The sequence below is a fragment of the Glycine max genome, chromosome 18 (genome assembly GCF_000004515.6).
Source record: "Glycine max cultivar Williams 82 chromosome 18, Glycine_max_v4.0, whole genome shotgun sequence".
NCBI classification, from domain to species: Eukaryota; Viridiplantae; Streptophyta; class Magnoliopsida; order Fabales; family Fabaceae; genus Glycine; species Glycine max.
In genome coordinates this window covers 3,447,650-3,460,200 of record NC_038254.2, presented here as the reverse complement: position 1 = coordinate 3,460,200, position 12,551 = coordinate 3,447,650, and the positions used below count along the sequence as shown (strand labels likewise).

Here is a 12,551-nt window from a genome sequence, read left to right as displayed (position 1 = left end):
AACTTCTTCTTCTCTCCCGGAACAGCTTCTTCTTCTCTTCTGCGTGAAGCTTCTTCTTCGCGAGGCGCGCCAAGGCTTTCTTCTTCTTCTCCGCGAACAGGTTAGTTCCCCTTCCCCTTACCCTTTGCTTGTAATGTGCATCACTGTTAGCATAGCAATGGAACCTTAGGATAGCAATGGAACCTTAGCATAGCAATGGAACCTTAGGATAGTAACCTTAGGGTAGAAGACGAGAGGGGAGAAGACGAGAGTACGTCGGAAAAAATGGCGGAAAAGGCTGACGCCGAAGTCTTTCAGAAGACCCGTTAGGGGTTCTTCCGGAAGTTCCGGAAGAACATTTTCCGGAAAGTTTCCAGAAGAAGTGTTCTTCCGGAAGTAACCAAACGTCTTCCGGAAGACTCCCGGAAAACCTCTTCCGGGAACTTTCCGGAAGAAGTGATTCATCCGGAAGAATTCCGGAAGACGCGCTCTTCCGGAAGAACTTTCAAATTTCCGGAAGACCTTTCCGGAAGAACCACTTCTTCCGGAAGTGGTTTTTTTGTTTTTTTTCTTTTGCTTTTTTTTAAAAAAAATTTTAAACAGAAATTGTTTTGTTTTTTTTTAAATGAATTATTTTATTTATTTTGGTTATTTTGTTTTTTAGATTTTATGAAAAATGAGGTTTGGGTTTTTGATGTCATGTTTTTTTTATAATTTAAATTGTATATTTTTATTAAATTTTAATTTGTAAATTATTTTTTTTTTATAAAAGTAGTTGTGTTTGTTTTTTTTATTGTTTATTTTTTAAAATTAGTGTTTTTTCTTAAAAAATGAAGTTGTCTATTTTTATAATTAAAGTTGTGTGTTTTGGAAGTTTTATAAAAATACTAATTTTTTATAATTAATTAGTTTTTTTTATTATAAATGAAGTATTTTATTTTCTAAAAAAATTGTGGATGTTTACTAAATAATTTTTTTTACATTAGTTGTTTAATTTTTTTTTTAAATTAAGTTGTGGATGTTTAGTAATGAATTATTTTTATATTAGTTGTGTTTTTTTTTTTTATAAATGAAGTTGTTTATTTTTTAAAAAAAAAAATTAACTTGTGGATGTTTACTAAGTAATTTAGTTGTGTTTTTTTTAGAAATGAAGTTTCTTATTTTTTTTTTAAAATTAAGAGTTGGATGTTTACTAATTAATTTTTTTTACATTAGTTGTGTTTTTTTTATAAATAAAGTTGTTTAATTTTTTTTTAAAATTAAGTTGTGGATGTTTAGTAATGAATTATTTTTATATTAGTTGTGTTTTTTTTTATAAATGAAGTTGTTTAATTTTTTTAAAAAAATTAAGTTGTGCATGTTTATTAATAAATTTTTTTTACATTAGTTGTTTTTTTTATATAAATGAAGTTGTTTAATTTTTTTTTTAAAATTAGGTTGTGTATGTGTGAAAATAATTTGATTTAAGTTAGTCTTATTTGTTTATAAATAAAGTTGTTTTTTTATAAAGAAAATTGTGTATATTTTGACCGAAAAAAATACGTGTTCGACATGATTTACAGATCATGGCCAGAACACGAGGTTTAGGTCGTGTCATAGGTAGAGTTGTAGGCAGAGATAGAGCTGCTGACGAGGATGCTGGCGATGTTCCCGAGAGGCATAGGCCTACTGCCTCAGCCCGTAGGCTACGCGCTCATCAGATGACTACGGAGGAACGTGATATGGCTGAGGACGTCGCTGACATGACTGATGATGTCCCTGAGCAGCCTACGGAGGCACCTGAGATGCGTGCGAACGCACAGGGTGCTGATAGTGGTGAGGGGTCAGATGGTGATGATGCTGCAGAGGGATTCCCTGGTGGTCCACGTGACCCGTCAGTGCTCACATCATTTGCCGAGCATGTTGCACATGCCGTGTGGAGTGGACAGGTATTTTAATTTGTTAATTATTTGTCATTGTTTATTTATTTGTTTATGATTAATTTTTTTTAATAATTGTATAATTTGTACTTCAAATCAGAAACGTCCTGATTTGAAGCTAGTGTCACATTAGAGGAAGGTGACACTGATTGGGAGGCCAGTGCCTGAGATTGAAGGCCTGGTGGCTGCCACAGGATTAAGTCCACTGATAGATTGTTCAGTTATTACCGACGATCCTGGACTTATATCCACATTTGTGGAGAGGTGGCACAGTGAGACTAGCACCTTCCACCTTCTTGTAGGAGAGCTGACGATCACATTGGATGATGTGTCGTCCATCCTACATTTGTCCATCACTGGCGCCTTGCACAGTTTCCACGCTCTTTCTACGGAGGAGGCCAGATTCTTGCTTACGGAGTTGCTGGAAGTGTCTGCGGAGGAGGCCAGAGCTAAGACAGCACTCACACGTGGAGCATATGTACGATTAGGATGGGTTCGTGACATTTATGAGACCAGATGTCAGGCCCGGCGGTGGATTGTCACAGCTCGCGCTTATCTGCTGCACCTTGTCGGTTGCACTCTTTTTGCTAATAAGAGTGCAACATACATGCATGTGGTCCACCTTGACGCTTTCCGGGACCTCGCTCATAGTGGTGGTTACGCTTGGGGGGTTGCGGCGCTGGTTCATATGTATGACCAGTTAGATGAGGCTATAGGACCACCACCCGACAACTTGCGGGGTACTTGACGCTACTTCAGGTAAATTTTGTGTTTATTAATATGTTAGGTTCGATTATGATTTAAACATGTTTTTATGTTATGTTATGCTAATAATTTAACATTCCGGAAGACCTTCTTCCGGAAGTCACTGAGGCCCATTCCGGAAGAAGTGTTTCCGGAAAACACTTCCGGAAGCACTTCTTTCGGAATGGGTCTCAGTGCCTAAAATTTCTTCCGGATACACTTTTTTTACTGTTTTTCTTCTCTAAAAACTAGCCGGAAAAGAAAAAAAATACCCATAAAAGCGTACCTCCGACGAAATAGGAAGAACAACCACTAACAAAACTTCAAATACGAAACACGGGACCACCGAATCTCCAAATACTTCACGGGACCACCAATGGAAACTGCAAAAGGGACCACCGAAACAACAGCAAGCAACCAAAATGGAAGAAACAAAGCAGAGAAGAAAGCGAAAGCGCAGTAAAAAGAAGCGTGTACGCGTTAATTTAAAGAAAATTACACAAGGGCAAAATCGTCATTACATACGCATTAAATATTATTTTATTTTTACTTATTATTATAAAATGCAAATTCTTATTTCGTCATTACATACGTTCACTAATTATTTAATTATTTATGTATAATAATATTAATTATTTTATAATTTAGTTTATCCATTAAAAGTAAATTATTACCAAATAATTTTTTTTTTTTAAAAAAGGTAACTTCCGGATGACGTTCTTCCGGAAGTAGTTTGTGGGTACTTCCGGAGGTTACAAATTCTTCTTCCGGAAGAAGTTTTTTTCCGGAAACTTTCCGGAAAAACTTCTTCCAGAAGAGGAATTGTTGAAGGGCAATTTCGCCACTTCACTGTTTACTGGGTGCCCCAGCAATAATGCTGGGTGCACGTAGCAACTCCCCAGATTGAAAGAAAGTTTTCTTGGTCCAACTTGACAAGCCCAAGTTAATACTTCTAAGAGGCAATATGATTTAATGGCACCTAAAAAAAAAATATAATAAATTTCAATAGACATGACACATGTTCGATAAAGATGGTCTTGGGGTATCTTTAATAATAGTTTTTGAGATTTCTTAGCACAAGTTTTGAGAAATTGTGTGATCCCACGATGTCATATCATCCTTAAGAAATCCATATCCAATTTTTTCTAATAGTAAGAAACTTCAAGAAACAATAAAAAATTCATAATTTCTTATTTTTTATTTTTACTTAATTATGATTTAAATAAAATAATTAATTTATTTTTTAATTATTATGTAAAAATATTAGATATTAATAAATTGATGAAAATTTACTCTATTCATTTTTTTATAATAAGTTTAAAATAATGAACAATACACAATTCATAATAATATTCAATTAAGAAACAATGAAAATTACATAACATTGAAAAGAAATACATAACGATGAAATACATTTTACATAATGACAAATAATTAAACACAATGGCATTAAAAATAACAACAAAAATACATAGCGATGGAAAATATGTAATGTTAATAAAATTATATTGCAAAGTCTGAATAAATATCATCTGCTAGATAGTATTTCATATCATATTGGGTTTCATTCACTATGTATTGCATTGCAGACACACGTTCTGACAAAACTTCATTAAACACATTCGATGCATTTAGCACACTGATATCATTATTTGAACACGCAGTGTCAAAAAATGCATGTCAAATTCACAAGTCTTGTGATGTCACGACTTCAAGAATGATTATTGGATTGGCATGATCACCTTGATAAAATTGGTCTTTCCACACCACTAGACAATTCATTCCTAGTGCATATAATGAATGGAACGTAACATACCTGAAAAGTCACGTCCCACTCCTATTTGTAGTAGTCTTTGTTATTAAGCATCCTCAAGTACTCATCACAAAGTATTGCATAGATTCCTAATACAAATCTCTGTAAGCATTTCACTGTGGTGGTTTCAACAATCCAAATATACTCACTCACATCGTCAATGAGTGAGCCGTAAGCCAATATATGAAGAGCAACAATGCATTTTTACAACGATGGTAGGCCTTTTCTTTTCTACGCGCTACATCTACCCTTGTTTGAAAATACTCATGATGATTGTTGAAGGCCTTTACAACTCGAAGAAGCACATGCATTCACATCTGAAACCTTCTTTAGAACGAAATCTCTGCGTATACAAGATTTTTTAGAGAAATACTCATTGAACAATTGATCATGTTCTTCCTCATGATTCCAACGTACCACTTTTCTTCTCAGCTATGCCTACAAGTGTTATCGACTTATTGTTGGGTCTCAAGTATCAACCTAATGACTTGTTCTTAGATCTTGTCTTCAAGTTCCTCATCTACCATTTGATCTAAAAGCGTATCTAAATCAATGTTTGGATCCATTATATGCATAATTGAAGTGTTGGAAATCAAAGAAGAATAGTATGTGATTTTTATGAGAAGATATGAGAATTAGAAAAGATTACACAATTTATGTAGCATGATTCATAACGATTAGTTTTCTAATGACTACTTTTGTAATGGCTAATTTTTCAACGGTTAGTCTTGTAACAACTAGTTTTCCAATGACTAATTTTGCAACAACTAGTTTTCCATAATGAAACTGAGGTCCATGAAAAATATTACACGACAATTGAATTTAAAATAAAAATATAACAATGACCTACACAACTAAAATTAAATAACAAACACAACATTAGCCTAGACAACTAAAATTAAATAACAAACACAACATTGGCCTATTTATTTAAAATCCATGTTTTTGCCTAATATAGTCACAACATTGGCCTCCTTTTTTATGCTCTTTCTCCTATTAAGCGAGACATTGGTGATGTTGTGTCATACTCTTCAACTTCATTAGGTGCATTTAGGTTAAAAGACAATGAGTAACCACCTGAAGCAAAAACATTGGTTCTCTTTGAAGACTTTCCCATAAATTCCGCATCGAATTTGCATTCCTCTTTCAACAACAACCAGGCATGTTCAACTTCTATTTTTTTATCGGTATCCTGCGAGTAAATCATATGTGCATTAGTCATAAGATCTTTCTTTGAACTCCCACTTCTTCTATGATTAACTACTTGTTTGTAGCAACCATCAAACTTTTGAACTAGCGGGTGGATTTGGTTCAATCGAGATTTCAATTGAGTGACTCCTTTTTCCATAAACTCCCTGCACTTTTCATCGTTGCTATACGCTTCCTTGATTCTTGCCTAGTATCAGGATAATGATTAATCTATTCTATAATTGAATCCTTTGACACATTAAGCCACAATCGGATGAGAATCACGTCCTCTTTTATTGAAAATGTTTTATGGAATTTTTTCTGACTTGAATTTTCTTCTCCTTCATTTAGTTGAATATTTTCTAGATCGATTGGTGATTCTACTTCTTGTTAGGGGGCTCAACATTGGATAAAGAAGGCCTATAACAAGTTTGGGTTGGTTGGGGGCGATGGATACATAAAAGACTATGGATTTTGAGAAATTTCACCAATAGGTGGCTCCACATTGGATGAAGGAGATCTATACTATGTGTTGGAGTTGTTGGGGGTCGTGGATACATACAATAGTATGGATTTTAAGAATTTTCATTGTTAAGGAGTGATTGGTTTAGCGTATAATTATAGTATGGTCGATAAGTAAATTAATTGAAATCCATTTCAGATAGAATAAAGAAGATTGAGACTAGATAAGAATAAAAAAATAGAATTTAAAAATTAGTTACAAAATGATAGAAATTAGACCTATATTTATAGTGGTTATTGCCATAACATTAAAACAAATTCTTTGTCACAATGGTATTAAAGACATGGCAATTGATAGATACAATTTGTACATTTTTTTCAGATTTGAAACGGTAATATTTTGTTGTTGTTAGGCGACGGTAAAAAAAAAGAATTATGCCAATAATTAAATTTTCAATTGAGACCAATATCTTTGTCCACTTTTTTTTTTAAAAAAATTAAACATAAACAAAAGAAACCCTTCACAAGAAATAGTAAAAAAAATTCTAAAACATCTCAAATTACCATAATTTTATTTGTATATTTAATATTTTTAACCACGTGTATGTCTTTCAATTTATCTATATTTCAAATTGAATTTTGATGGGTTTTTTTTAAAAAAATTATCAATGGCTAAAAAACTTGATATTATAATTCAATTTCTTCATGGTAAATAAAAAATATAATTTATATATTTAAAGATATTTATTTATTATAATTTTGATATAATATAATTTATAGGCTTAACTTTTGAGTCCTAATAATTTAGTATTTTATTATTTTTATCCTTATAATATTTTTTGTTAATTTTTATAAATATGCTTATTTTATTTTTTCTCCTTAAAAAAATAACTTAGATAGCACTTCAAATAATGATAAGATGATTTAGACAGCATTTAAATTATATAAAAAAAACGAAACAAATATTTGATAGCACTTATAGTGATCATTCAAAACCATAAACGCATATTATTTACATTTTTTTTTTCCGTTACAAGCGTTGCCAGTCTCACATTTTCCTTTGTAAATTTATCTTTTTCAATTCACTATAATATTTAATGTTAATTTTATACCGTTATCTCATTTATCTCGTAATCTCTCAACTGTAAATTTATGTTCACAAATCAAATTATACCACGAGAGAAATACAGCAACAGCAACAAATCCCAACTCCAATGGACATGACAATTTCATATATTATTATACTTCACAATCAGCATTACTTTTGTTTGAGACTGAAAATAACCATATTACATTATTATTATTGTAACAATCGGAAAACGAGGGAAAGGAATAGAAAACAATGAACAACCCTTGGCAGTTGGTTGCACCAACCAAAGTAGCCACAAATCGAAATCCTAGAAAAATCAAAAGGTAAAAAATAAAAAGGACCAAACCCTACTTAGAAAAGCATAACTGTTCCTTGTTCCTTGTTCCTTGTTCCTTGTTCCATCCAAAGGGAGACAACATGCAAGTTTTGCTCATGGCTTCCACAGAATGGTTGTGTCTGCAATCATGGAAGTAACCACATATGGGTCCATGTTAGAAGCTGGCCTTCTGTCCTCAAAATATCCCTTCCCTGCTTTCTCTGTGTCCCTCCCAACCCTAACTGAAGCTCCACGGTTTGCAACTCCCTGAACAATAATCAAATAATATAAACACCTTATTATAAATTGATCTAAAGTCTAAACAATGACAAAACTAGTGACAATTTGGTACAGGATTTTTTTTCTTTCTATTTTCACGCTTAATTACAAAAATGACACAGACAATTAAGTGATGGTTTGTCTATACTGGTAGTAGAAATCCATGTTGAGAAAAAAAAATCATGGGGAAATCGACGCAGTAACAACTATTTGTTACTTCAAAAAATTATGGTGAGTTCAACCATGTTACCAATCATGCAAATGAAAAGAAAGTAACATTTGGTAAGTTAAAATAAAAACAAAAAAATATCTTCTCAAAGGGTCCCCTAAAATTTTGTTTTGGTACAAAGGGTCCATAATGTTTGGTTCAAAGGAACATGTTATGGTCATTTGATTTTTGTTTCTTACCCATAAGAAGGTGTTGATGTCAGCGGTTTCGTGGCGCCCTGTCAAACGACGCTCGTTGCCTTCTCCATAAGCAGCAATGTGCTCCTTGTGTCTCTTCCCCAACTTCTCAATGGCGGTTTTGATCACTTCATAGCCACCATCATTTCTCATGGACTTAGTGCTGCAACATTATTAATAATACTATTATTACTATTATCCACTTGTCAAGCATGAAAAGCAAAGAGATTTAATTTTAATTTAGTCCTTCTGTTGAAGTAAAAAAGCTTACCTGTAGTTTGTGTGAGCACCAGCACCATTCCAATCACCCTAGTTTTGTAGCACCCCAAATGACAATAGTCAACATTCCAACAAAAGTAAATAAATACAAGGCCTAAGTTTTGGCCTAAGCTTTTTCATGGGGTTGGAGCAAATGTGATGGGAAAATAAGTTAATCATAAAGGGGAGAAAATTAGAAAAAAATTAACCTGAATTGGCTTGGGATCAAAGGAAACCACCACACCAGCAATCTCAGTGATCCTCTATTAGTTACCATAGAAAAATAAAGAATGTTAGTTGCAATGTTAAGATAGGTACAGTAACACTATTATTTAATCATGTGCTACCTACCTCCAAGATGTAACGAGCTGCCCACACCTCGTCACCAGCTGAGATTCCAACTGAAGGTCCAACTTGGAATTCCCACTACATACATATTGAATTAAAATTTAAAAGAAACAAAATTAGAGAAAACAAATATGAAAATATTAAGGGTAACCAATTATTATTAGTATCAAAATAAGGGAGATATATCGTTGGTTAAGTGATTGGAGAAGAGTGAAAGAAATAAGTACATACTTTGTTTTCAAACTTATTATTATTACCTGACCGGGCATCACTTCTCCATTAATTCCACTGATGTTGATGCCAGCATAAAGACAGGCTTTGTAATGTGCGTCAACAATGTCACGGCCAAAAGCCTTGTCAGCGCCAACACCACAGTAGTATGGACCCTGTTGAATAAAATACAAATAAAACAACAATGTTATACCTAAATAAAAGTAGAACAGCTGTATAAGCTATAAATAAGGAAACAATATGATTTTCAATAAAAGTCACCAAAAATACAAGCTTAAATTGGGTGATCGATCTTTCATAAAAAAATTATGGTTCTAACAAATTTAAAAAGGTAGGGTTATTGACAGGGTTTGACATTGTCAAGTGATTAGAATCATTGTTCCATTTAGAGTCCCAATAAGTGTTAAAACTGATAATTTGAGTTAATGTGTGAAATGGACAATATGAATTTGTATGTGTAAAGTAACAACCCTAAGAATTAAAACATTAATGAAAGTTAGTATTCATTCACCTGTGGTCCAGGGAAACCACCAACAGGCCACCCAAGAGGCCATTGGATATCTTTCTGCAACAAGGTGTATTCCTGCTCAATACCATACCTAACCAAAAAATCATGCAATAGTTGGTCAATATATATATATATATATATATCTATCTAAACTAGTGGGAAAATGTTATTACAAACAGCAATAGATACCATGTCTCTTCAGCAACAACATCAGGATGGCTGAAAACCTTGGCAGCATCGTGCCTCTTGTTAGTGGGAATGGGTTCTCCAGCTGGAGTGTAAGTATCACAGATAACCTAGAGTGAATCAAAGTTGAAAAACAAAGAGTATTATGCACCATGGAAACAAGGTTAACTACTACAGACAGTTGAAAAGTAATTTAATTACGTAAAGATTTTTTACATTGTTACCCCAATTAATGAATGATATAATTGTTGATCTTTGTAATAATTACTTTAAGAATCATGTCTTGAGTATTTTCTGGAATGGTTGTCGCGGTAATCTTTACACATTAAAAGTGTATCAAAATTACACTTTTTAGGAAAACCAAGGTGTAAAGGCAAAAAGAAACTCACCAAGATATTGTTGCCCCTTCTGAATGGATCCCTGAAAATGGCTTGTGGGCTGTATTGAATCAATCCCAAATAAGTAAAGAATGGAATATAAAAAAAATGAAAAGAAAAGAAAAATTACAAATTTGTAGTGTTGGTTGGGGGAAAAAAAGTGATTAGGTAGGATTAAAAAACCATACTATATAATCACTTCACTGTCTTCTCCAGGAGCTTGGCCTGTGCTGGAACCATCATAGTTCCACTTGGGAAGCTTTGAAGGGTCGCTAACTGGTCCTGGGAGAGTCTATATGCCAAAAAAAAAAAAAAAACTTGCATTAGTAACATTAAACATAACAATTGAAATTTTTCAATTTTATAGTTTGCTACAAAAAAAAAGTGAATTACCCTTGCTTTGCTCCTCAGGTCCATTCCTGATCCACCGATCCTACCATGGTGAAAATAAAATGTTAGAATTCATCAAAAGGGAAAATTTATATCCCAAAAAAAAAAGGTCAAACAAGTTGCTTTCATTTGGTAGTGAGCATGAAGAATAATTTAGGATGTATTTTATTGAAGCAAGCAACAAAGAAAGAAAAAAGGAAAAAGACTCTTCCTTTCTCAAATTAATTCCTATCAAACAAGCAAAGTCATCTTTGAAGTGATCAAATACCAAACAAAACCAAGTAATAGCATAACCACCAAAGACAGAGTCAAAACAGAGGAAACACTCTTAGATTTACCCCTTCAAAAGGGGAACTACCCCCAAAAAAATATAAAAAAGGAGGCTGAAAATTTGAGAGAGAATAACATACATCTCATAAACAGAAAAGGTAGGTAAAAAAAATTGGAACAACCACAAAAAAGAAACAAAAAACAGGGGAAATCATAGAAGAAAAAATAATTTCCACTCTTGTAATACTCAAGAGAGATATCATGAATTCAGAACTCTGGAATCAAACTTCTCTAGGGTCATTTTTTAAGGGTTGGAACAAAAGCAGGTAGTAGTATAGAGTAGAGTGGAGTGATTGATCAAATAAAAGATTTTATTTTTTTGGTTCCTCGCATTTTTCCATCAGAAAAATTTCAAACTTTGTTCTGTTCATGTGACGAGAGAAACAGAGTAATCTCTTCCGTTAGACCCAACAAGTGTCACTGATCAAATAAAAGATTAGTAAAAACAAACCACACACAACATGAGAAACATTTTTTTCATCCCAGAAAAAAAGTTCCTGCACACGTAAAAAATCATGCAGACACAAACATAACATACTCCCATGTTGTTGTGTTTGTTTGTGTTCGTATAGAACCAAAGAAAAAAACTGTGTGAGACAGAGAAACAGAGAAAGAGACTAACCATATGTACTCTGCGATCACCTTCTCAGTAGTGTCTGAGAGGTTAAGGTTGATGAGATCTGAGAGCAGCGACATCTCCAAAATCAAGCAAACACCCTTCTTCAAAGAGCAGCAAAATCTCTCTTAGAATCTTGAGATTCAATACGTAGAAAATGTGAGAACAGCGAAGCAGGGGTGTGGGCTTTTATAGAACCTTCAGATTCAATACGTAATTGACTCTACCAATAGGTTTTTCCAATCAAATCATTTCTACACTGAATCATTATTAACTATTTTAAATTTTTAATGTTTTCTTCTTTTAGCAGCTTAATCTTTTACCGTAAAACTTAAGAATCGTGTAAGTGAATTATAATAAATTCATGTACATTATTATTTAAGCAACTAAACCAGATACTTTTAATAAAAAATTATTAAATGAAGGGTTATGAAGGATTATGTTTAACAAAATTATCTAAAGTTAGTTACAAGTTAAAAAGTTAACAAGAAACAAGTTAGACGTTAAACAAACCTGATTAGTATTTGATAAAATTAAATGAAAAATATAAAATGATAAAAAAATAATAAAATCATGATTTATTTAAAAAAGATAATTAAAAAAATTGGATAAATATATTGAGAATAAAATAAAAATATAAAAAATTAATAAATAGAATCTAGCATTTTAAACAAATATTACTTTAAGCAATATTTTAAAAAATGTTATAAGTTACTAAGAAATTATTAAAAAATATATTTATCGAATAATCAAACAAGTTTTTTCAGCTAATAAAAAAATTAAAAACTAACTAAAATATCTTAAAAAATTATCAAAATAAATATTAATGACAATTCTTAAAAAATGTCTATAGACAATGTATTAAGATTAATCTATTCAAAAGAAATTTGAATTTTGATAAAAATTTTATCCAATCAAAACTCAAATTTCTTTTGCATAATTAATAAATATTTAACTACACATAATAAATAAAATTAAATCAACTTAATCACGGTTATTTTTTCACTTGAATTTAGTTTTTAAAATTAATTTTTATGCCAATAATTATTCATTTTTATTTATTATTTTTTACCTAAATAAATTATTCAAGATTTTATTTTAGATGGACAAAT

At 32.1% G+C, this 12,551-nt stretch overlaps 1 protein-coding gene across 1 annotated transcript; it reads right to left on the bottom strand.

The window, feature by feature from the left end:
• Window positions 1-7,296: 7,296 nt before the first annotated feature.
• Window positions 7,297-11,600, bottom strand: LOC547953 (glutamine synthetase nodule isozyme). Its single transcript, NM_001255403.3, has 12 exons — window positions 11,446-11,600; window positions 10,497-10,536; window positions 10,292-10,395; window positions 10,116-10,164; window positions 9,730-9,836; window positions 9,544-9,631; window positions 9,059-9,187; window positions 8,805-8,879; window positions 8,663-8,716; window positions 8,467-8,504; window positions 8,199-8,358; window positions 7,297-7,778 (listed from the first exon to the last, which is right to left on the bottom strand). The coding sequence occupies exons 1-12, from the start codon at window positions 11,517-11,519 to the stop codon at window positions 7,626-7,628; spliced, it is 1,071 nt and encodes a 356-aa protein (NP_001242332.2). The 5' UTR covers window positions 11,520-11,600; the 3' UTR covers window positions 7,297-7,625.
• Between the last annotated feature and the right edge of the window lie 951 nt (window positions 11,601-12,551).